Here is a 24,417-nt window from a genome sequence, read left to right on the forward strand (position 1 = left end):
ATTTTAAAGCAACAGAAGTTTCACTTTAATAGATAAAGGTTTAGGCTAAATGGATTCTCCTTATACTCAGATTGCTCATTTTCTCGGACTGGTTGTTCAGTCAGGCTGAGCAATCATGGAGCCTGATTTCTCAGTCAGGCTGCATCTGAAGCACACCACTTAGACGCATGTCCCCGACACAGGTATGTACTCCATTTCGGATACAGGCATGTACTCCTAGCAGCACACCAGAATAAGATGAAGATATGCATCATCCTTCCCAAAAGTCACTGGTAGAAGCAAGACTAGGAAATATCCTAGCAATTTCTTAGTTGTGCAATTGGAGGACCAGGACTGCAGAGTGTCCTTAAGTCCATTTGCCTCGCTTTAAACTCCAGCTTATTGACCTTATTATCAGGTTCAACATACCTCAACTCTCTGATCTGCTTATTATAGGGCTCAGACACAGAACCAAGATCATCAGCTGGTAAACTGAGCCCCAGTTGCTGTCTGTGCATCCACTTGCAGCCACAAAAAGTAACAGGTGCATCTACTTCAGCTTTTTAGCTTAATCGGGATTACATTTTTAGAAGCACGTTTCCCTATTATCCTGATTTACCATGTGTTGTTTCATAGCATGGAACAGTTTTGGGTTGTACAAACTAAACTGCTTTCGGATCAAATCAAAGGAGCAGATCTAATACCTGCTACCTGGCAAGGAGTCTGCATGTGACAGAATGAGACCAGAGTAAGTCGAAAGTAAAACCACTACAGCATACGCAGCATGAAGGCTGGGCACTCAGCATTAGCTTTCTCTACAAAACCCCTCCTTTGCCCCACACTAGTGTGAGCACATCCACTGTGTATCCCTCAATTTATTCATCTTTCACTGGTTAAAAAACTGACTGAAATTGCCATGTGCTGCTGGCACTGATGACTACCCCAGCCCCAGCAGCATCCCACAGCTACCACCAACCCACAGTGAGTTACTATCCCACGCTTTTCCCCCTGACATACCTGTGCCTTCGGCGTGTGAGCTCTCAACTTGTGCATCACAGCACCCAGACCTTACTCGCTCATGGTTTCCAGCCCAAGTCTTCACAGAACCACCTTCAGAGAGCTTCTGCACAGCCCCCAGTCCCTTGTTGCAGCAGCTGCTTGTGAGTAGGTGCCAGGTGAGGAGCCCTCCACCAGCCCCTGTGGCCTTCTGTCCCAGGGAGCATTGCTGCTGCTGCTTGTGCTGGTGCTGCATTGCTCACAGGTGTTCCGCGCTCCTCCGCAGTGCTCAGAAAACAGCCAGCATCCAGGCTAAGTTCTTCACAAAGGAAGGTTCCTCTAAGATTAACGTCTCTGTGGAGATGAGGAATTGCTCAGTACTTGACATTTTAAGCAGCAAGGGGCACTCCTGATAGTGGGAAATTCTGGATCCAGGAGTAATCTGGGAACAAAAAGAAATTACGTAGTTCAGGTAAATTGTTCAAGTAATCTAAAATTGTTCTTCATACCCTCTAGCAACAGCGATCTAAACACCTGAAATTAGAGACTATTATAACAAATGGCTCAGGATAACAGAATTCTTCATGTACAACTATTTATACACAACACTTTAATACTGTTAAAAATTCAGAAATCTAAAACTGCAGAGCATGCACAACATTGACTAAGGTCAGTACCGCTGCAATGCCAATACACCTTGTATGATGATTTCCTTAAACTTTTGGAATTCAGAGTAAATATTTCTATTGCTATTTCACTGGAAATGTTATGATTGGAAGAAAACTGAAGCATTCTAATGAGTGCATGATATATAACTTGAACAATAAAAATGAAGAGTCCTGACTGAGGGGGAGCAGAAAAGCAATACAGGCAGCACCAGAAGAAAGTGGGCTAAAACGTTTCAACATGCCACAGGAGCAGCTGGCGTTTTGACAGATTTGGCGCTAACAGTACAGTCCCAGTTTTGCTGTGTTATACCAGTATTGCAAGCATTGAAAAACTAGGGAAATCTTTAAAAATATTTTTTTCTAGTAGTAAGATCCCATTCACAAATTTGACAGCAAAAAGCACCTTTCCTTCCTAAAGAAAACACCAGCCCAAAGCAGATAGAAGAAACAAGAAACTGAGCAAGTGTGGGCTACACTATACAGCAAGAGCAATCACTAGTTTTGGAAGAATCTCTTCTGCTTTACAACCAAATATATCTTGCTTTAAGTTCCCAAGAACTGGATAAAGGTTTCTTACTGTACCCAGTGTGACCAAGTTGTATTTCTGCTAACAAAGGCAGCTTTTGTTTCCCAGGGGGGTCATCAAAGTTTTTCTGCCAAAACTTCCTTTGAGAGAAAACTGTCCACTAAACACATATTTTAGCAGGAAGATCCTGCTTTCCACAGATCTTCTTGGTTTTTTTTTTTGTTGTTGTTTGGGGTTTTTTTCCCCAGAACTCTGAAAAGTTTTGGTTTACAGGAGTAAATTACTTGTTCTTTTTTGTGGGTTTCCAGCAAGGACAAATAAACAGAACCAGAAACAGTTGCAGCTTGCCTGGCAAGGCAGTCCACATATTGCTGAGTAACCTGGTGATACCCTGAGGCTAAAATAACACAAGTTATGATGGTCTGTTTGTACCCTAGCAGCAACCTGTTATAATTTACTACACAATCTGCCCTTGTTCATTTTTTGTCAGTGCTCTCTACTCCCTTTCATTACCCCAACAGAAACACACAAAAATAGGATAATACTGAGGTGATTTTATACAGACATTGTTCAAATTTGGGAGGCACAGGTGCCTCTGGGGGAGGCTGAAAAAAGGCTGACATACAGTCAGGAGAACCACACATACAGTCAGAAGAACCATTAATATGTATAGCATGTGCAGCGTGACCCTGCAATGGCAAAATCACGTAAAATATTTGATTTATGTGGATAAACCTGGATATATAACAGTGACAAGAAATTACTAAATTACATTTAGTAATGCGCTATATGAACTGAAATGCTACCAGAGTGAGGTATAGCAACTTACAGTAATTTCTTTCCTGCGTGACCAGTCAAAGAATGGGCTGAGTTTATTTATGAAGGTCCAAATCTCTCACAATTGTGATCTTTCAACAATTAACAAGGCAGCAAAATGGACTGAGAGGCCCTTTCAAGAACTTTAAAGGAAATTCAATATCCTTGTCTATTTTCTTTGAATGGTACCAAGGAGTCTGTCTAAAAAATCGTGAAACTGTTTGAGCTGTCTATCAATTCATTCAGCCCTATTAACATGGTACATTTGTAATTTTGCTTTTTGACAGAAATCACTGAAGTTATGGAACGGGTAACAGTTTCTCTCCCGAGACAGCTGTAATGGTATTCTATGACAGAACTGACCCCAAATTCTCAGACACTTAATAAAGAAACAGAAACAAGTTTTCTTCTCACAATCTAGGTATCAAATTATGCTATTTCAAAGTTTACATGTTGCTATAATTGCCGTTTATGTGTTTTTTTGTAAGAGACACTCTAATTTCTTCCTAGCATCCACATTAAATATTTACATTCAGGCCTAAGTTGTCTTGTAAAATTTTAATAGCATACCCTCCTATTTAAAATTACAACCACAAAACGTCAACCCAAAGCCCAGTGCATATATGAAGTAAAACATTCTAAACACTGTTTAAACTGTCATTTCTTCCCAAAGTACAAGGATGTTTATGCTCTTGCCTAAGGCGAGATAAACAGAGCAGCATACCACTCCATATTTGTAAATGTTAACTCTGCAAGGTAGGAACTGGCTTCTGTATGCACCAAGCTTCTGTTTCTTCACTGCTCTAAAAGCCATAATACAACATATGGGCACATATACATTGAAACAACAAAGATATATGGCCCCGCCACAGAAAAACGTGCAGTCTCACTCTATTCCACATATCATCCTGACTCCAAGAAACTTTTCAAAATTGCCTCCAGAAATGCTTCTTAGGTACCAGACCAGTGGCCTAATAGTATATTGGGGATAATTCCATGGGTCTGTGGGATAGTTGCACCCTCGAATCTGGTGTATATCAGAATTAATTTTCCTAGAGTCAGTGGGGACTGTGTCTGCTGCTGTGACCATGGTAGAACTATACTACTTCTTTTAAAATTTTCAAGAAAATGCTATGAGATTTAATAAGGATAACATATCGTCCCACCAACTGAATATTGTATAAGGCCAAAGTACTCACATCAGCAGGTAGAAGACTGAGAGCAAAGAACCCAAGGACAGCCCTTTTATGTGTATGTGTCATTCTAAAATAGACTCCTGCAAGCATCCTGGTTAATATAACACACTGTTTGCCAAACGTGTACTTTAAAAATAGCAGTCAACTGTATGGCATACCTTGAGTTGTGTTAAAGCTGTCTAGGTTTTGTTATACAAAGACTCTGATAAGTTATAACATGCTGCCGGTGGAAAAAGAAGTGAAACACCAAAAACCAAGCTGCAGAAGATTCTTGAATGAATACTTAACGGGGCAGGTTAAACTGTAACAGGCATGTCTTTAATAAATAGGAGCACTTAGATGCTAAACATGGATTTAGGATCTCCAGTGATTCAGATGTTTATAGTTTGGCAACTAAACCTACAGTCGGGCATCTAAAGAAAAGTGTCCGGTATACCTGAAGTGTGTATACCTACAGCTCTAACAGCATGTAGGTATTGGCATTCTGCCCAGAGGAGCCTGAAGTTCTTTTAAAATCTTGGCACAGATTTCAGCTCTAGTATTCTTTCATTTTGGGAGAAACTAGTAAGATTTTTCGCATCTCTACTAAACTCTGATCAATTGATTTTTGTCCCAAACTTCTGTGTCTCCCTTTTTTTAAAACAAATTCCAGCCTGTTTGACATCAGGGTTGGTAAAGCAGAAGTTTCTGTATTTTTTAATACTGGCCAGAACAGTATTAACCTCAACTGGGACACGTTATTAATTTGTGTTACTAGAAATTTCTCATCAATAATACTGATCCTTTTTCTTTCATACAGACAAAAGAAGTTGAGGACATGGTTCCTGCTGTTTTCAAATGAACGCTGTGTAATTTGGAATTTGTTTTTGACTCATTGTAGGTTCGCAGCAAGAGCAAAGCAGCTAAGGCTGGACTGTGTGAGGGAGATGAGGTGGTGTCTATCAACGGCAAGCCTTGTGGAGACTTAACTTATGCTGAAGTTATTGTTCTGATGGAAAGCCTGACTGACGCCCTGCAGATGCTTATAAAGAGGTACAGAAATGCTCAGAATGCTTTGGTGCGATTCTGTTCAGTGAACCATATGGAAAATGCTAGGTTTGAATGCACTCATTTTGCAGACATATACTGTGAGCTTCTGACAGTCCTCTTATGTCTGTGACTGCTTGTCTGTATGGAAAAGGGAGGAAAGACAAAGTATTTGATCTGAAGGACTTAATGTATATAATTTGAACAGTACAGGTCAGGCACAGAATTAAGAGTACAGTCTCCAAATATAATGATTTTATTTCTCATTAAGTATTCTTTATACTTACAAGGTGTCCACTACCATATCTGCATACTGCAGAGTCTTAAGTTCAATTATTCTTTCCACCCCTTTGAAGTCGTGAAGTGTTGTTATTCCCCATAGATAGGGAAGTGAGGCTTACAAAAAGCAAATGCTGTATAGATGGAGAAAGCGTGTTACACAGATATGCCTTGATGATGACATGGCAAACAGTCTTCTTGGGTGGTAAAATGTGTTAGTAGTCAGGAGGGGGAGAGGGTCTGGAAATCATGAATTCTATTTCTGTAGCTGTTAACACTTCACTAGATGAAGTGGGGCAAGTCACTTACAGCTCTCTGGGTCTCAGCTTCTCCATTTATAAAATAGTGATAGTGAATTTCAGTTTTCTTTAAAAATGCTTTGAGCTTCTCAGAGTAGAGAACCTTCATGTAAATTTGCAAGCAAGCCAGTATTACTGCTCACAGCACATCAGTCTATTCTAATGACTGTTCTGTAATTGTCATCAGTGTAATGCATACAATCTTGAATTCAAAACCACCTACAGCAAGCACATTCTCGCCAGGCTTCGTGAATGAACTCTGAACAAGATGAACTCTGAATTGCCTTCAGTGTGGGTAAGAAGAGGAAGAAAAGACCTGAGCACACTCGTAAGGAATTATGGCTCCCCCACTGAGTTACTGTAGTTCCCTGCATCTGCTCTCCCACAGGCAGGAGCAGGAGGACAGAAGGGGTCACATTCATCACAACAGCTAACAGAACAGTCACTGGAAAGGCTGAAAGGACTCTGGTGCAAAAAAGGCACTTGTCTCTGGTTACCAAGAATGTCTAGACAGCATGTGAAATTCCTCTGTGGTTTCTGCAACCTGTGCAAAGGAACTTTCCTAAAGCGTCTAGTAGTTCAAAGTTACAATCTGCCTCCAAAACAAGATGCTCTCAAGGAGTATTCATTCTATTTATAACAGACCTTTTGCATGGCCTGTCTGCGCTTGTTGTCTTGGTCTGAGTAATGGATCAATGTGATGAGATCAGGGGAACAGTGATAGCTGAGGATTACAGCTTACCTTCTCCATAGTGCATAGCTCTTGTTTCTGGTTTAGCAGTGTACCATTTGAATAGTCCTCATGTGCTATCTGCATTCTTATGTTTTCAATTCATAACATGACTAGTGGAACTGCACTTGTAAAATTTATGTTTGTGGCTGACCAGCTGTCTTCTTTGCAGCCATAGAAATAGCTCCCTATGCTTTGACTCCTGCCTGTTGCTGCTCTATAACTGGTATTTCAGTTGGTCTGAAGGCCATAGTATGTTCTAGCTGAAAGTGGCAGCACATCTTCCATTCACTCCGTTGCCCCTGGTTGACTGTATGGTGAATGGCAAGACGTGTCCTGAAAATCAGAACCAAAACAGTGCTTAGACTACATAATTCAGTGTTTCATGGAATGAAGCAGTGTCTGTTAGAAATCTTAAGAAAATTGCAGCTGCTCAACACTCTAAAAGTGACTAAAATATTCTAAAGGAATTCACCATGGGAATCTGAATTTCTTCTCATCAGCTTATCTACCCCAACTCCCAGCTCCTACTGTCAGTATCTTCCACGGTATTGGAGAATAAACTGCAACACTTCTCTTCTCCTGCCACCTCCCTTTTGGGTAGTAGTCCTCTCAGCACTATCACCAGAAGGATTTTTCAGGAAGTGTCTTAGCATCCTCCAAGAACAAGGAGAAGCAAACCCTTCCTTTCCTGAGTAGCCGCTTGTTAGCGGCTATCTCAAGAAAACGCTGGAAATCATGAGGAAACGATAATGCCTTATTAAAGTGGTGTTCCAGTGGTAATCTTTATACCCAAGCTGGCAGGGAAGAATATTTCTCCTTGGGAAGCTTCGGACTGTTCCTGAACTATTTGCACAAAGGATAAGATTTTCATAGACAATCATTTTTGGCCTAATTCTGCTCTTAATAAGCTTACTGGGAGGAAAATTAGGCATTTAAAGTAGTTTTTACAATGCTACTTGGCCTTTGATGTCTACAAAAAGTTTTCCCAATCCCCTGTAAACCACAGTCAGTTACTGAACAGCAGTACCCACAAAATCTTTGGTTTACAGGATCAGAGGAAAGAGACACCCTGCAGGGCAGGCACTCTCCAGATGCCATGTGGGGGGAACATCTTACTGACCTTCCCGACAAATGCTGAACAGATGTATCTGGGAAACATTGAGAGTAGGGACAGAAACAGAAACATTAGCCTGCCCTTTTCACATCAGTGTTAGCAACTCTTGGGCTACTGCTGAGTCTAGAAAGAAAATCTCTAGGGGAAAGTAGTGAGTGTGCTCAGTGCATACCAAAATGAAATGCACCATGTAGGGAGTAAAACATGACTCTGAGACAAAACCTGCCATGCTGACTCCATGACTTCTGCTTCCTTCCTGGAATTACACCAGGGGTGTTGCTCCTGCAGTGAGCTAGAAAGACCTGAAACAAAAATAATACTTTGACAAAACAGAATCTTAAATGACAAAAAAGAGATCAGACCCAGTACTCTGCCTCTTGACACGTGGATACACATTTATGTCTATATAGAGTAGAAGTATATCCATAAGTAGCAAGGGCCTTTTAAGGTGGAAATCTTTCTCAGACATACACACAATCACTCAGCTACCAATAAAGGCTAACATTTAGCTGTCCCAGCCCCTAGTCTCATATCTTACAAGGAAATGTTTACAGATTTCTGCAATTTATCTGTTCTTAAGAGCAGTACAATTGATCATCCAAATAGCATAAGACGATGGAATCCAGCAGCACTCAGAAGGAGCTCCCTAAATTAAAATCTGTCTGACCTTTATGTAGCTCCATATGTGGTTTAATGGATGTTACATGATTTGTACTATTTGAGGCAGACCCAGACTGCTACAAACAGTACGCTGCATGGCTAGAAACACAAGTGATATTGAAGTTTCTTCAGTGAACTGACAGATTTATTTCTTCTGTTGCTTTTTTCCAGCCTTTCTTTGTAGGGGGTTCCAAAGTTTCAGAATACCTGGGACCTGTCTTTGATTTCAGAAATCTCTGTAATACTTGATATTAATACTTTACTGAGGGTACCTACCGCTTCCCTCATTTGAAAAAGTGCTTTGCTACTTTCTAGTCAACAGAAAGCCTTAATAACATGCTGCACTATTGCTGTATAAAAAAGGTTTCTGCTTGAATTAATAGCAGTCAGTACAGCCCAGAGCACTCAAAGAAGAAGCTAGAGAGTACACTAGGAGTCCTAACAACAGTAAAACAGCCTAACTGGCCCAGGGGAATGAATTGTTTAAAAAGGGAGCTACACTGAGGTATATGTTTGCCAGTTAGAAATACATATTTTTTAATAACTAGGAAATATTGTATGGGTGCGCTACTCTTTTTCACTGGATCACTGGAATAGGCTCTTGAGTGTTTTAATTATTCCATGATATATAAGGATGATGAGCCTCACAGTAATTCTCTGAATGTGTATTTTAAGTATTTATTCCCCTCCCTCTGATCCTCACCCAGTACTTACCTTAGAGAGTAAACTATTTGGGACAGGAACTATATGTGAGGATGGTGCTTAAAACAGTTGCAGTAGTAGCCAGAAAACCAAAAATTAACCACTCTTCTGGTGTCATGAGAAGTTAATTTTCTCATGCACATGTGAAATACGAAGAAGTATTGTCCCAGAAGTCTCAGTAGCATTTGTCTGGAAACACTGTAACAGAAATGTGTCTGTGAAAGCATACTGATGTTAGGAATGATACAATTCAACATTGCAGAAGGATGGTAGTAGGATCATAGTTCTACTGCAGTAGTGTAATTTCCCTCTTACTGAACTGTTAAGTTGAAGAATTTTGAAAGATACAAAGATGCTTCAATTTAAGACATCTACATTCTGGGAAAATTCTTCTACTTAAATGGACCTGCTGGCTGGTACCACAACTAATATAGGGTAAAAAATACTATACCGATATTGCTTTTGTTACTGTACTTACAATTGCTGTACTTACAGCAGCTTAATTTCTCAAATTACTTGTTTATGCATGTGCAGATCCTCCAATGGAATAAATGAAACCTTGAGTGCTGAAAGAGAAAATGGAAAGCATGATAACATAAAAAATGACGACTACAGGGAGAGTACTACACTGCAAATTAACACAGCAAAAGAAATACCCCATGGAGATTTATGCATTACAGAGATATACAGTGAGACTCACCAGGGAGCAGAAGAAAGCAATATACACTTTTCTGAAACAAAACAAGAGACCACACAAAGCCACAGAATTACTCCTAAAGTGATAGGCACCTCCAAAGTGCTCGTGACAGATGAGGCTTTCAGAGGGAAGACAGAAGAAAGGCGGCCAGGTACTATGGTTGAGCTGCAGTTATCGCTCTCAAATAACGCACACAAGGGCACCAATGCTCCTGCTGTGACTCTCTTAGGGGCAGAAAAATGCACCCCTTCAGGAAGAGGACCCAGCGTACAACAAGACGGGACGAGCCCTGTAATCGCAGTTCCCCTGGGCGTGAAAGAGGGCAACGTTCAGTGGTCAAGCAAAGTAGTCCAGTTTTCTAGTGGCAAAGAGGTCAAGAGGATCCAAGGTGCAGCTCCATCTCTCCCCAGGGTGGAGGTGATCCTAGACTGTTCGGAGAGGGAGAAGGAAGCACTCAGGTCTCCAGCTGAAAGGGGGTGTGTTGATTCCCAAGTGGAAGGAGGGCAGTCAGAAGCACCTCCTTCCCTCCTCTCCTTTGCAATCCCATCAGAAGGCACAGAGCAGGGAGAAGACAACCAGCACTCTGAAAGGGATCACAGACCTCTCAAGCACAGGGCGAGGCACGCAAGTAAGTATGTCCCATCTAATCATTTGCACTGCCTGAGGGTATCTTTTGTATCTTTAAACATAATTGCAGAATTTAGACTGCATTAGAAAAAAAAAAAGTAGAGTTTTTTTCTGCAGTTTTCTAACTTTCCCTCTGTCTTTTTCTTTTAAACAATGTTTCTGTTCTTGCTTTATATACTTTTTCAAAGTAATACAATGCTCCTGGTGATGAGCCAGGAATATACCCATGCCTTAACTCTGCTGAATAACTTTGCTCAGTAGACTTCCACTTTAAAATTAACTCATGACTTTGCCCAATGAAAAATACTTACATCTCCAAAACGGGCTGAATTCTGCAGGTCTTCTAATGTATATTCAGAGGCAATCTGTAGAATATTAACAAAAAAACCCAAGTTGCTTGCACATGTCTAACTGAATCCTGTGGATTTCTCCTTTTATAGCAAAAATTTTGTATTGTCATTTGCATCATCTAAAATCAAAACCATGCCGCTGCTCTTAAAAGTTAATAAAAAAGGCTAGTAGAAAAGCTTGATGTTGCCTGCAGAAGAGATTTTGACAGACACTAGCATATGTATAACTGTTACATGATCCTTTCAGTTTTGTCAGTCTTCTCGAGACTAAAGTGAACATGCTATTTCTTCTGACTCCCATACCCAGAGGTCAGCTTCAAAATGCGTCCAAGAAGTTTACGTGAAAGTAAATTTGCAACTGGATCCAATATTAATTAACTGAGTGTGGATACATATTATTTATTTATTTATCTGTTGATTTATTTATTATTTTATTCATTTGGGACCTTTCTATTGGTTGCTTGCTCTTTCCCAACAATGTTAAGAATCCTGTCTGGGGATTTAGTAGCAGTATGTCAAAGGTGCTTGAATGTGTGCAGTGATATAGTGTAGCAACAAGCTATTTCATATGCAGTGTTGGAATTAGTCTGCTAAGCCACTGCTAATTCCTCTGTAAGCATATTTTTAGCATGATAACCATTTGTATCTTATTGGCAAGTGGATTAAGCAGTTACTTATGCCTAAGTGTCTGTATGCAATCCACATATTTTTGGCATATTAAATGAAGCATAAAAGAAAAGTGCACATGCTTTACATCTTGGCTGCGAATTTAGAACCAACTGTGGGACTGTGCCTGTCTTTCTTAGAGAATTACTTGCAGTGCCTCTCTAATAACGCAAAAGTACAAAGAACGAACTACATATTACATGATAAACCCTTCCTTCAAGTAGGACACAGATTCTGTCTTTTTCCCATCTCAACTATGACAGTCTCAATTCCTTCTAACCTAGTGGCAGATCATAATCCTTAGGAACCACTGATTTAATCTATAAAAATGTTTGGTTTTATTATTATTATTATTATTATCATCATCATCATCCTATCTACAAATTAGAACAAACAAATTGCCAAGCACAGGGGAATAATCTGTGTGCAGGAAATACTATGAATGTTTTTCGTAAAATTAGAAATTATAATGCAGCAATTAAGTCTAAACTAGAGAAGAACATTGATTATAGTTGTTTGATCTCTTTAGCAGAAATTTTGTCTGTAAATAGTAATCAGATTATATTTACCCGAGCAGGTAACATTTCTTCTGCCATCTTTTGAAACTATTGATTAAGTAACTATTCAGATGAATTACGAAAAAATACACCAGCAAAATGAAAAGTTTCAATTTTTTCTCTCCACAGAACTGTATAGGTACCTGCTGAACCCCCTTCCTAGAAAAAGACTCACTGCTGATGCGAGTAGCTTAGTTGAAAGCATAGAGCTTACATGCTGAAGTGTGACCATTTTTGTTTGGAAAGTCACTCTAACACTAAAGCCCATGCTTTTGGAAAATGTCTTTGGTGACTATTGTAAGCATTTGGAGTGTCAAAGGATTTTGTGATTTGGCCCTCTCAAAATAAAATACTACAAACTGCTGTTTCAGGTGCCATGGTCTTTTCTCTTTTATAAGTTCATGTGAGAACCATTGGTCCAGTCAGGCTGTTGGCTGGCATAATGGCAAAACTCCAATTGTCTTTAATAGGAGAAGGATCAGACTCAATCTACTGACATCGCTAAAAGGATCACTAATAGAAAATACATCACATAGCTTTCTTTAATGAGTTTGCTTTATTTATACTAGCAAAATATACTAAACAATTTACTGTTCTATTTTCATTTTTCAGAGGCATGCTTTTTCCTTTTGAAATTAAGTGGAAGGGGATCATTGATTTAGGCAGGAACAGCTTTAAATTCTAGCTTTGTTAAAGGGAGAAGCTATTGAGGCTGTCATTCATGAGATGCGGTGGTAGAATATAAGGAAGGGAAAATAACAGGAACACCACCTGCCCCATGAAGCACATGCTCCATGTCACATAACAAGGAAGCAGTCATGCTGATATACAGTGCACCTATCAGCTTTACAGATGCATCTATTCCTGTTCCGCACGACTTGATGAAAACCAGTAATTTATGCTTTAAGAAATACGTATTATTGATATAAGCTAGTGAATACTCTTGAGAAGTTAGTTGAACCTCCTCCATTCAGTTCTTAAATCTATATTCACTGTTGCCACATTTTCAAAACAAATATTCTGGAGCTGTTATACCCTATACAATTCTGGATTATGTTTTAGGCAAGTATTGCTTGTTAAAAGACTGAAACCTGCTTTCATTTACCATGGCGAAACTCCCATGTCTTCCAAGGGGCTGAAAGTTAATGCTAATGGTTTCTCTGTATGTCTTTTTGGATATATACTTGCTTTTAAATAGCTAATACACAGAAGCATATCAACTATACACATTCTGTAATACATATGAGCAAAATAAACACATACATGGCAGGAGCTGCTGCCACCATCAGACAGAACACACTCAGTTTCATTTGGTCCCAGGTGTTAACCAGTCATGGGCCTGGCTGGCTGGGAATGTCTGCAGTAAGCCTAGGAACTGTGCTCAAATATTTAGTAAATACCAGACCATAGAAAGTGAATAAATGAGAAAATGTCATTTCCCTGTTGCTGTTGAGACTACTTATGGTAATAAAAATCGAGAACACTAGAAATACACATGTAACATTCCTGTTGAACTAAGAAAGTCCTAAAGAAAGTGGTGTAGCCTTTGAACTTGCATGGGTGTGACTCTAAGGAATGCTGGGTATGGACTTTACAGCACAGTTGATATTGTAGGAAAAGCTTAAGGATGATGACCTCTCCATGCAAAAGAAAATAAGTGTTTTAATACGGGGGAAGGGGACGGTGGGTAAATTTCAGTATAGATAAATGCAGAACTATTTGTTATTAGTCTCCTTGTATTTTTCTAGGCTGCATGCAATTAAATGTGCACTTCAACTCTTTCCATAGGGCTCCGGCGAAGTGAGAGTCTATCAGAGAAGCAGGTCAAAGAAGCCAAATCTAAATGTAAAAGTATTGCATTGCTGCTGACAGCAGCTCCCAATCCCAATTCCAAGGGGGTGTTGATGTTCAAGAAGCGTCGTCAAAGGGCGAGGAAATATACTTTAGTTAGCTACGGTACTGGGGAGTTAGAACGTGACGAAGACGAGGGTGAAGAAGGTGAAGGCGAAGAGGGGGACAAAGAAAACTCTTTTGAAGTGAGTTTGCTTGCAACAAGTGAGTCAGAAATAGATGAAGATTTCTTCTCTGACATTGACAACGACGGTAAGATTGTGACATTTGACTGGGACAGTGGTCTACTTGAGGTTGAAAAGAAGACAAAAAGTGGAGACGAGATGCAGACTCTTCCAGAGAGCACAGGTAAAGGGGCCCTCATGTTTGCCAAGAGGCGGCAGAGGATGGACCAGATTACAGCTGAGCAAGAGGAGATGAAGGCACGCACCGTGCATACAGAGGAACGAAGGGAAGCCACCATGTCAGAAAACTTCCAGAAAGTAAGCTCTTCAGTCTATCAAACTAAAGAGGAAGAAATGTCAAGACAGCAGACCTGTGTGAGCAAAAGCTACATGGGCATCAGCCAGAATCATAGCAAAATGGTACAACAAAATGGCTTTGGTTTAGCACCAGACACAAACCTCTCTTTTCAGTCCTCTGAAGCTCAAAAAGCAGCGTCTTTGAATAAAACAGCTAAACCCTTCCCTTCTGGTGTTCAAAACCGAGCAGCTGCACCATTTTCACCCATAAGAAATGTCACTAGTCCTCTTTCAGATATACCAGCACCACCTCCTTACTGCTCTATTAGCCCACCACCTGAGGCTTTATACAGACCTGTTTCTGCTCCTGTAGCCAGCAGAGCTGCCCCAGCTGTGTGGTCACCCACTGAGCCATCAGAACACATAGCATCCAGAGATGAACGGATTGCGGTGCCAGCCAAAAGAACTGGGATACTGCAAGAGGCAAAGAGAAGAAGCACTTCAAAACCTATGTTCACTTTCAAAGAAACACCGAAAGTAAGTCCTAATCCTGCCCTGTTGTCCCTTGTACACAATGCAGAGGGCAAAAAAGGTACTGGAGCTGGTTTTGAGTCAGGACCTGAAGAAGACTACCTCAGTTTGGGAGCAGAAGCTTGCAATTTCATGCAGACTCAAGCATCTAAACAAAAGGCCCCTCCCCCTGTTGCTCCAAAGCCTTCACTCAAGATCTCTCCTACTGCTGGTACTCCAGTGTCACCAGTTTGGTCACCTTCAGCTGTGGCTTCTAACAAGGCTCCTTCTTTCCCAGCACCAGCCTCACCTCAAGCAGCATATCCTGCCCCACTCAAATCTCCACAGTATCCTCATTCTCCTGCCCACCCCCCAAGTACTCTCAACCTAGCTGGTCCTTTCAAAGGGCCTCAGGCAACCCTAGCCAGTCCAAACCATACACCCAAGACAACACCAGTCACACCAAGTGCTGAAGGAACAAAGCCACCCTTTGAGATGCCACCAGCTATGAGTGGAAAAGGAGCACAGCTATTTGCCAGAAGGCACTCTCGAATGGAGAAGTACGTGGTAGATTCAGAGACTGTGCAGGCAAACATGGCACGAGCCTCATCTCCAACTCCATCTCTACCAGCTTCTTGGAAATATTCATCTAATGTCCGAGCACCTCCACCTGTTGCTTATAATCCCATCCACTGCCCATCTTATCCTCCTGCTGCTACCAAGCCTTCCTCTAAGTCCACTGCCACTACCAAAAATACAAAAAGAAAACCTAAGAAAGGTCTCAATGCTTTGGATATTATGAAACATCAGCCTTATCAACTCGATGCATCTTTATTTACTTTTCAACCTCCTAGTACTAAGGAAAGCCTTGGTATTAAGCAGACATCGAAGTTGTCCACTTCAAAGCAAGCTCTACCTTTAAGACCACCTAGTGCTGGCTCTCCTACTAATGCCCGGGCATCTTCAGTGTACTCCGTGCCAGCCTACAGTTCACAACCTTCGTTCCAGTCAAATGCCTCTATCCCAGTTAATGAATCATATTCACCTACAGCCTATTCTGCATTTTCTAAGCCAGAAACCACCACATCTTCTTTGTTTACTGCTCCAAGGCCAAAATTTTCAGCAAAGAAAGCTGGCGTCACTGCACAGGTGTGGAAGCCATCAATTATTGAAGAGTAAACCTTATAGCTGAAACTTAGTGTCCGTTTTGCTTGCAACCAATCGCTGGCAGTGGTACCCTGGCGCAGAAACAATGCCAATAGTGTACTTAGTACCATCAGATGTACCACCTCAAATCTGGGTCCAAAATATTTGAACTTTTTTAAGGAATCAAAATAGATACAAATTTTAGCACATTTATGCGTATTATCAGATGATTTATACACGTAACAACCTGAAATTAATAGATACCATTGTACTAAGTAAGCAGGACACTAGGTTTTTGCTTTAGGACTACTACAACAGAAACAACAGTAAGCAATATTCCTGGTATGTCAAATTAATAGAGAAGAGCTTTCCTTCTGCTCCCCTCCCCAACTATGTTCTAATGACCTAGGGATTTGAGGACTTTTTTTTTTCTTTTTAAAGAAGTGCCTTATTAAATGACATAAATAGTCATATGTATTACTAACATAGCATAAAATAGATACAGTATTAGACTCTGACTGATCACTAGCAGAATACAACTGGGTAGACCTTTGGCCTGCACAGAGCCCCACTGAATTCAGTCAGAATCTGTCCTGGCTCAAAGGTCCTTCCACAGGAATCTGGTTGATTAGCCAGGGGCTTAGTTTGTAAGCTATGTGGATCAGCTGTGATCCAAAATCATGAATTGCCTCTGTGATTTCACAGAGAATGTCCTATAAGAGATGCTAGAGTGTTCTGAAGACTAAAAGAGATGGAAAGACAGCAGGAAAAATTGTTAAGGATTCCCCTTTTGGGGGAAATTTGACAGCCCAAGTACAGACATATTTTTAGCCGAAGTTTGCTTTGAATCCAGCAAGTAAGATAGAAGCCAGTAAATCAAAATTATTGAACAGTGAGAGAGGTGAGCTGGGTTTTGCAGCTGCAATGTAATGCAATAGGTTCTTGTGAAGGCACAGTCATTAAGAACCGAAGGGATACAAGTATTCAAGAGTACTCATTCTTGCAACCAGAGTAGTACGTGCCACAGAAATTAGCATTTAACAGTAAATCATAAATATGACCATGTCTTTCTATTGGTCTCTCGTACACATTTTGTTATTTTCACTTGGGGCTTTACAGTGCTTCTTCCCACTTTAAATATTTTTACTCTGGTCTTATACTTTCACCTTTTACTTGTCATATTGGGGCCTAAGTATTGAAATACTGCTACTGTAGAAAATTTTTAAGTGTCCGTGGTCTGCAGACCTACTGTATAATATTGCAGTGAACACACAGTCTTGCTGAAATCAAGGAGCTATATTTGAATAGTTAAGCATGTTTTTCAGTAAGCACTCCTGTTAACACCAGTGGTGCTAGGTCTGAAACAAGGTGTTGTTTCACACAACTAAGGGTATTAAAATCCATCCTAAGTGTGAAACTAAAGATTAAAGCATTACTCGTGAATAAAGGTGGCAGAATCTGTTGATATATGTATGTTTAAACTACCATCCAGCTAGCTATAGAGCAGTTTACAGACCTTTTATATCATAGGGGTTTTAGTAGAACTATCTATCTTGATGAAGAAAACATTCCTGAGTATGAACAACATCTCCTCAGTTTGGTCCCATGATCTTAACTCAAACTGCGATCAAACTTGAGAAGAATGCATTTGGTTGTAGGTGCAGAAAGCAGGCTGGAATCAAAGTCTAATCAAGCCAATAAAAATCACTCCTTTTAATTTTGGACCTCCAAAATTCTACTCTCCCCTTTAAATTTTGGATTGGGACACTGACTGCATTTAGAAGAAAATGACCAAGTGATCCATCTCCCTCTTAAAATTCCGGAGAATGATGGGAAACTTTGAAAGAAACAATAGTTTGGAAAACTCAAGAAAGAATTACAGTGAATTTACCTGAAAATAGGAAGTAGCAATATTTTAATCCTTTGGAGATCTCCCTTCTATCTATTCTTCTCTGTCAATATCTGTATTTTTCTTCTATCATTAAACTTGTCCCTTTCCTCTCTGCCTGTTTGGGTTTTTTTCTTTGGTTTGGTTGCTATTTTTTTCTTTCACTTACATCTACAGACTGACAGTATATTTTAGGGGAAATTTATTTTCTATGCTACTCCATTAATATGAAATCTCCTCCCTCCCCTTCTTTTACCCCTTCCCCTTCCTTTTCCCCTTCCCTTTCCTCCCTCCTTCAGTTTTCTCTGATGCTAGATATACTATTATAGGTAGAAGCTTAAGACGCTAGTATCTACTTGGAATAAGGATACCCCACCAAAGATAAGTAGTGATGCTTGAGAGATACATAGAAATCCAATCAGCCTCATATTGCCTTACATGTTTTTACTCAGTTTCCTCCTGTAAAATTTGTCTTTAAATTATAATCACACTTCTGTGCTTGTTCACCGCCCCAAGAATATTTCCTTATGTGATGAGATTTTTAGCAGTTTCGTACTTCCACCACAAGTGTTGATGTTGATGCATGTGGCTACTAACAAGATGGCCACAGCATGACCACCAGTTCGTATCAGGCTCAGGCCGGTAACTTTTGTAATTCATCACCAATTACTGAGGTTCCTATGGGAAATATGTGAATTACTGAAATCTAACTTCTAGGTTTATATATGCCTACATGGCATACCACTTTCCAAGTAAGAAATAACAGACATTATTCTAATTATCAGCAGAAGAAACAAGAGGTGAAGCTGGGATATATTCTCATCCAAAGGAAATCAGCTCTCCAGAAAGACAGAAGTCAAGTTAATAGGAGTTAGAGGAGAGCTGTGGACGAAACAGAACGTTTCAGTTTCCTGAGTCATCTGTCTAGAACTAAATTCACCTGAGAGACAGAAATGCGTAATTGTCATCTTTAAAATCATTTTGCTATTTCTTTCATTTCCAGCACAACCCAAAAGTTCACTGAGGAAGTCAACTAAATCATATGCATGTTTACAGCAATAAGCAAAGTGTAACCTTCTGTGATAGCAATATAAAATATAGCTAGTAGTCTCTCTCTTTACTTTGTCCAAAAGAAAAGGAAAATTTGGATTTGGATCATATTTGGATTTTTTGCTGTTATCCAAATACAAATATTTCATATGGCCTACAGCAATGACAGAAGATTTTTTAAAGCACCAGTAAGAGTTAAAAGCAAAAGCCCCAATGACACTAGTCCTCTTAACTTGGCTAAGATCTTCTGAAAATCCCATTCAAAGTCCAGCTCTGAATTCAATTTCATACATACACATCATTCTACATGCATAGTGCTTGGCTTCAACTTGGCTTCAAGACTCTTTTTACTAATCAGGTAAGTCCGTAATTCTTATTAATATTTCAGGAGACTAGCCTACTTAAAGTAACAGTTTTATCCAAAATGTAATCTCTTGTGAAGCAGATACGTAGAGGAAAGTTGAGCTGTTCATTGTCATGGGTCCAAATTACAAGCTAGCGATGACATCAAACATAGCTGAAATGTCAAGAAAATAAATGGTTTGTGTAGAGAGGAGCCATCTGAAATTTCACTTTGAAAGGGCAGTGAGCTTTTGTAAATGGTTTTCTGAAAAAGCTATTAGAATTATTTTAATATAATATGACCAGGCTACCAAGATGCAACTGTTATATTTACTATTCAAGAATATTTAACGGTGAACTTTAGGCCACCTGTAATAAGAATACTTGCAGTATGTTCACATGAAAAGAGGAATTTAAGTGCTTTATGTTGTTTTAGCACATTTTATTATAGCATATACTGGAGGTACTATGCTGCATCAGTTTGGATCTCACATTCTATACAATCTTTTCATGAGAACAGCTACCTCAATGAAGGGTTTATATACTTTCAATTTCTGATTCAGTGACAAACCTCTTATTATAAAACCTGAACTGAAAAGGTTTGGTTTAGAGATGAGTAGCTTTTAGACAAGAAGTTAGTATTTCTGTTGCAAAAATAAAGGACAGAATTTAGTTCTTGAACGAAGAACTGCTTAACTTCTCCCCATTCTCCAGAGGAACCACTCTTACCATGTTCCTGCTCAGCAAAAGATAACATAGTATGAGAAAAACAGAAAGATATTTCAATGAATTTTTTCTGTAGGAACATTTACAGAGTAAACATTACCATCTCTTAAAAGAAAGCCTCATTCTTTTGCTTTCTGCTTCTCTTATGGAAGAAATAATTTTGCCAGTGTCGTAAAATGTGACAATATCCAGTGACAATGAGCTGCTGGGTTTCAAAAGCACCTGGCTGATAGCGTGGGACTTTCTAATACGCTCATATCAAGGCTTGCAGCAGGGAATACGCAATTCTTTCCTTGACACACTGGCAATTCACTTTGAGGTCAAGTCAACGCCATTTTGAGATCAGCCATCAAAAGGATGTTTCAGTTCAATTTTGCCTGAAGTCTTCTTGCACTGATCCTAATTTTATATACCTAGTTTTATTTATTTTATTTTGTATACCTAGTTTTATTTTATATGAGACATTCAAGACTCGAGACACAAAATCAGCCCTAAAACTGCAGTGACCCATTTTGCTGTCACCACAGCTATCATGCGGTAATGAGTTTATTTTCTTTTTGGCAGAGTGCTGTTATTCACCCTAAAACGAATGTTCAGAATTCACACAAATTTGTATTTGAAGTAAGGAAATACTAGGAGGTTGAGGTATCAGCAGGCTCCAAAAATTAGGAAGTGAGAGGCTGGTGTGTGGTTCAGTTAGGAAAAAGAGTGTTAAGTGGCAGAGCAGCAATTTTGAGAGAAAAAACTACTAGGATTAGAGGGAGCCAAGCAGTGGGGAGAAAATGCCAGGAAAAAAGCAAGAGACTGCCCAGGATAAAATACCTATCAGAGGATCATGAAATACTGAAGGTACAGGAGAAGAAAACAATCAGCAAGAAGGTTTTAATTATTCTGCACAGAGCTGCCTGGCTATTTCCAGTCTTTTGTTGAAATTGTCTAGATTATTCTTGGATGACAGAGTGCTCGCATCACTGGGCATGACTTTTTTCCTCTACTATTTACAAAAAGATATTGTGAAAGAACTGAAATGCTAACACGCAGCAAAATGAAAAAAGTGAGCTTTAAAAAAAAAGCAAGGTCTATCAATAGACTATTGCTCCGAGAGACAACCGATCTACAAATATATACCCTAGACAGCTCCTACACAGGAGAGTTTTCGAAAGTGCTAAGGTGAACTCTGATAAAAGATTATAAGCAATTATAAAAAGTACTTGACATCAGATGATGTGATCTGGGAGGAGCAATGTTTATCAAGTATCCAGGATGACACGTGAACAAAGGACCAGCCTTACCATCATGCTCTGCTGCTCCAGCATCTCTGTGGGGAATCCTCTGTACACTATGAGGTAGGGAAATACCAGTGAAACTAACAATTTGCAAAATCTTTCTCCTCTCTTTTTCCAGGATCCTTTACCAGATTTCGTAGCTTTAAGAATAAAAAACGATTGGCTATAAAAAGATGCACTCTTCCAGTCTTGCCTTGCCTTTTTAACAAAACATGATACAACTTTCTTTGCCTGAAGTCAAACACCCAGGATTCCACTGATCGCTTCGGCAGCTTGGCATGGCAAGTGCAAACCTTAATTACACAGCTTGGCATAATGTTATTTTATAGTGAGTCCACTCAGCTTGAAATAGAAATGTTCTACAAAGAAGAAACTTGACAAGATCTTCAAAAACGTGCGGATTCAGAAGCTCTGAATTACTCCCTGCTGGAAAATACGTGAGCCTGATCATTTCATAGCACACTTGGTGCCACCATCACAACTTCACAGTACCGATGACAATGACTGTTCTTACTTTATAGTAAACATTACCTTTGCACATTATTACATAAGGGAGGAGTTGGAATCCCTCAAGAGCTGTATTTCATAAGTGCTTTTCAGGCCAGTTGCTTACTACAGGAAGCACTTTAGGTTTTTTATGAAATGATTTTAAAAGTAGGAAAAATCCTGAAGTTCGGTGAAGTACTATGTTGGAAGGATCTCCACAGAAGCAGACTTGAACTCTTCCCTTACAAGCTAAGACTAACCATATGATGATAGTTCCGTGGTTTTAACATTTTCTCCCCGAGTAAGGCAGGCAAAGACTTTTTCTTTACATAGCAAGCTAATCAACTCTCCTGTCATCCTCTGCAGTTTTCAGAGGCAAAAATCTATTCCTGTTTGTGATGATCTTGAGAAACTGTTCTTAATTTCAGTGCATGTGAAACCTGCATAAACTTGTGTGGTAGTATGTTATAATAACTGCACATTCCTTTAGGCTGAGGAAACTCAGCTATGCGAAAAATAACTTACAGAGCCATGCTTACAGATTATTTAGATGAAGGCTTCCTGTGTGGGGTGATCGATATAACAATAGTGTTTTCAAACAAGAATCCTTGATTCTTTTGTATGTGATTAAGACAGACATCCTAAAACAGAGTCCCCTCATAACAGCAGGCAATTGAAAGACAAGCTGGTCATTTCTAAATAGGGATAAAGACTAAACTGTTGAACAGATGGAGTGTTTCTCTTGATGTTTCCATCTATATCTGAAACAATAGATTGAAACTGATTTAAGAAATGCACAACAAACAGAAGAAAAGGAGTAACATTACAGAAATAAAATACACTCCCAATCACTGTAATACATGTTGGATTACAAAGAGTGACATGGTGCAAACATTGATGTCAGTGTGAGCTTTAACTGATTGCAAAGCAAAGAATTCAGTACATTTATATTAGAAGCAAAAGTTTTCATACAGTAACAACCTATGGACAAAAATCTTCTATTTTTTAAAGAAAGCTTTTGTGAAAAAAGAACTTTTTTTTTTTAAATGTCAGTAAGTGCTAATGATTTTTTCTTTGATCTGTGAGAATGCTACTTCTTATAGGCTCACTGTGCAGGTTGTTGTTGGTACATGGTTTTATTAGTGTGAACAAAAGCCAAGCATGGGCACCTGGGTACACAGTTTTTTCCCTAGAATCTTGGTAAATTTCCCACAGGCCTATAACTTAGGAGTGCAACCTAAGCAGGTGACCCGAAAACCTCAAAATCTGCACACAGTTTAATTTTCTTTGATTAAGTAAACAGTTTTAGATATGTACAGATCTTTCTAAAAGTCCTAGCCGTGCTATCTGAATATCTTTTATGAACCAAACAGGGCTGTAAGTTTCTTCAGAAAAGGTTTCCACATACTTCCTTGCTGCTTGTTTGGCTGATGTCAGAAAGTGCAGAGGTGGGACAAATGAGACAAAAATTTTCATGATGGCATTCCATTCAAAATTCAAAAGATTACACAAAATAAGAGCATGTGAACTAGTTACTAGTTACTGTATCAAAGTATGTGATCCTTAACATCAGTCTGTAAGTGTTAATAGATCACAGGTCTCCAGGTGGAAACCCAGAAAGGGAATCCATCCAGTGAAAGCATCTTTTGTACAATAGACCCCTTTGCTATATCATCTTAGTATTTCCTAAATGAAGCCCTGAAACAGCTTTGGGTGGGAAAGAAGTTCTGAAATTTAATACATTTCATAGTTTTTGAATACTTCACCTTCCAAATTCACTAGTATTGCTTCCAGGTAGCTTTGTGTGTTTAAGATCCAAGGGCTTTCTAAGAACAACAAATCAAAGCCTGGAATATTATCATATAGCATATTGTAACCACGAGGTTGTTCCAGCATGGCTTGAACCACAACAGACAACTGCCATCATGCTGCTACCTTAACTGGCAGCAAACGCATGTTAACATTCCGCCTGTGAATCAGCTACCGGGAGGATGACAGGTTTCCAATGGGGCTTACAGTCTTTTCTGACAGCAGAGAGACCAAGGAAGGACAAATTCCATTCCTCTGATGAAGAAATTTCCCTGGAACTCTGGAGGAAAGTATACAGTAGTGTGCACAGGTTCTTCTCCCTAAATGTACCTTCCTTGCCCCATTTACTAATCTTTTTCTTTTCCTTGTCTTTTCATCGTAGCCTCATTGCAAGCTACACAGGCCAATTTTCCATTCCTTAACCTGCTTATCCAAGCTCAGGAACCTTGGCTATCAGATCCTAGTCTCATCACTCTCCAAGCCAGTCCTGAATACAGATTTTCCTTCTGTATCAAGTATTACCAGCTCCTGGTTTTGCTTTGTCCAGTCTCTTCTCTGTCCTTCCCTTGCCTGTTTCTTGTACCCTGTTGAAAGTCTGCTTCTTGCCCTCCTATATTCAAATCAGACATTCTCCCCTTTGAGGCTGCTTGGGCCAAGACAGGAGGTCTCGGGCTCTATCAAGGGACAGCTGTCCCCTGCTGTGCATCTCAGTCCTGATCAGTGATTGTGTAGCCTCAGGTCCGGACCCAATGGTGGGAAGAGACATGGGTCTCCATATGCCTGCATGCACTACTTTTTTGTGAATGAAAACCCAGCTGTGCAGCCAGAGCAGGAGCTGTGAAACATCCCAGTGACTTCTCCAGCCTGCGGGGCTAACATAGCCTGCAGTTTAGACAGGCAGAGAAAGCACAAGGACAGTCTCCTTGTTCTCCTGTGTGGTGCTCAAAGACATCACAGTCTACAGCAGCTTA

General features: G+C 39.8%; 1 protein-coding gene across 2 annotated transcripts in view; it reads left to right on the plus strand.

The window, feature by feature from the left end:
* SYNPO2 (synaptopodin 2) overlaps window positions 1–24,417 on the plus strand; it is a gene marked incomplete at its 3' end in the record, with an annotated part of 91,152 nt that overhangs the window by 58,222 nt on the left and 8,513 nt on the right. Inside the window, exons 2-4 of one of the 2 annotated variants that reach the window (XM_082482008.1) lie at window positions 5,062–5,213; window positions 9,529–10,319; window positions 13,680–15,862. In XM_082482008.1, the coding sequence (XP_082338134.1) occupies window positions 5,062–5,213; window positions 9,529–10,319; window positions 13,680–15,862 (3,126 nt within the window). Of the gene's footprint in view, window positions 1–5,061; window positions 5,214–9,528; window positions 10,324–13,679; window positions 17,863–24,417 lie in introns of those variants that run through there. The other variant, XM_082482007.1, reaches the window with a different exon arrangement.

The sequence above is a fragment of the Vanellus vanellus genome (genome assembly GCF_965231255.1).
Source record: "Vanellus vanellus genome assembly, chromosome: 4".
Classification (NCBI taxonomy): domain Eukaryota; kingdom Metazoa; phylum Chordata; class Aves; order Charadriiformes; family Charadriidae; genus Vanellus; species Vanellus vanellus.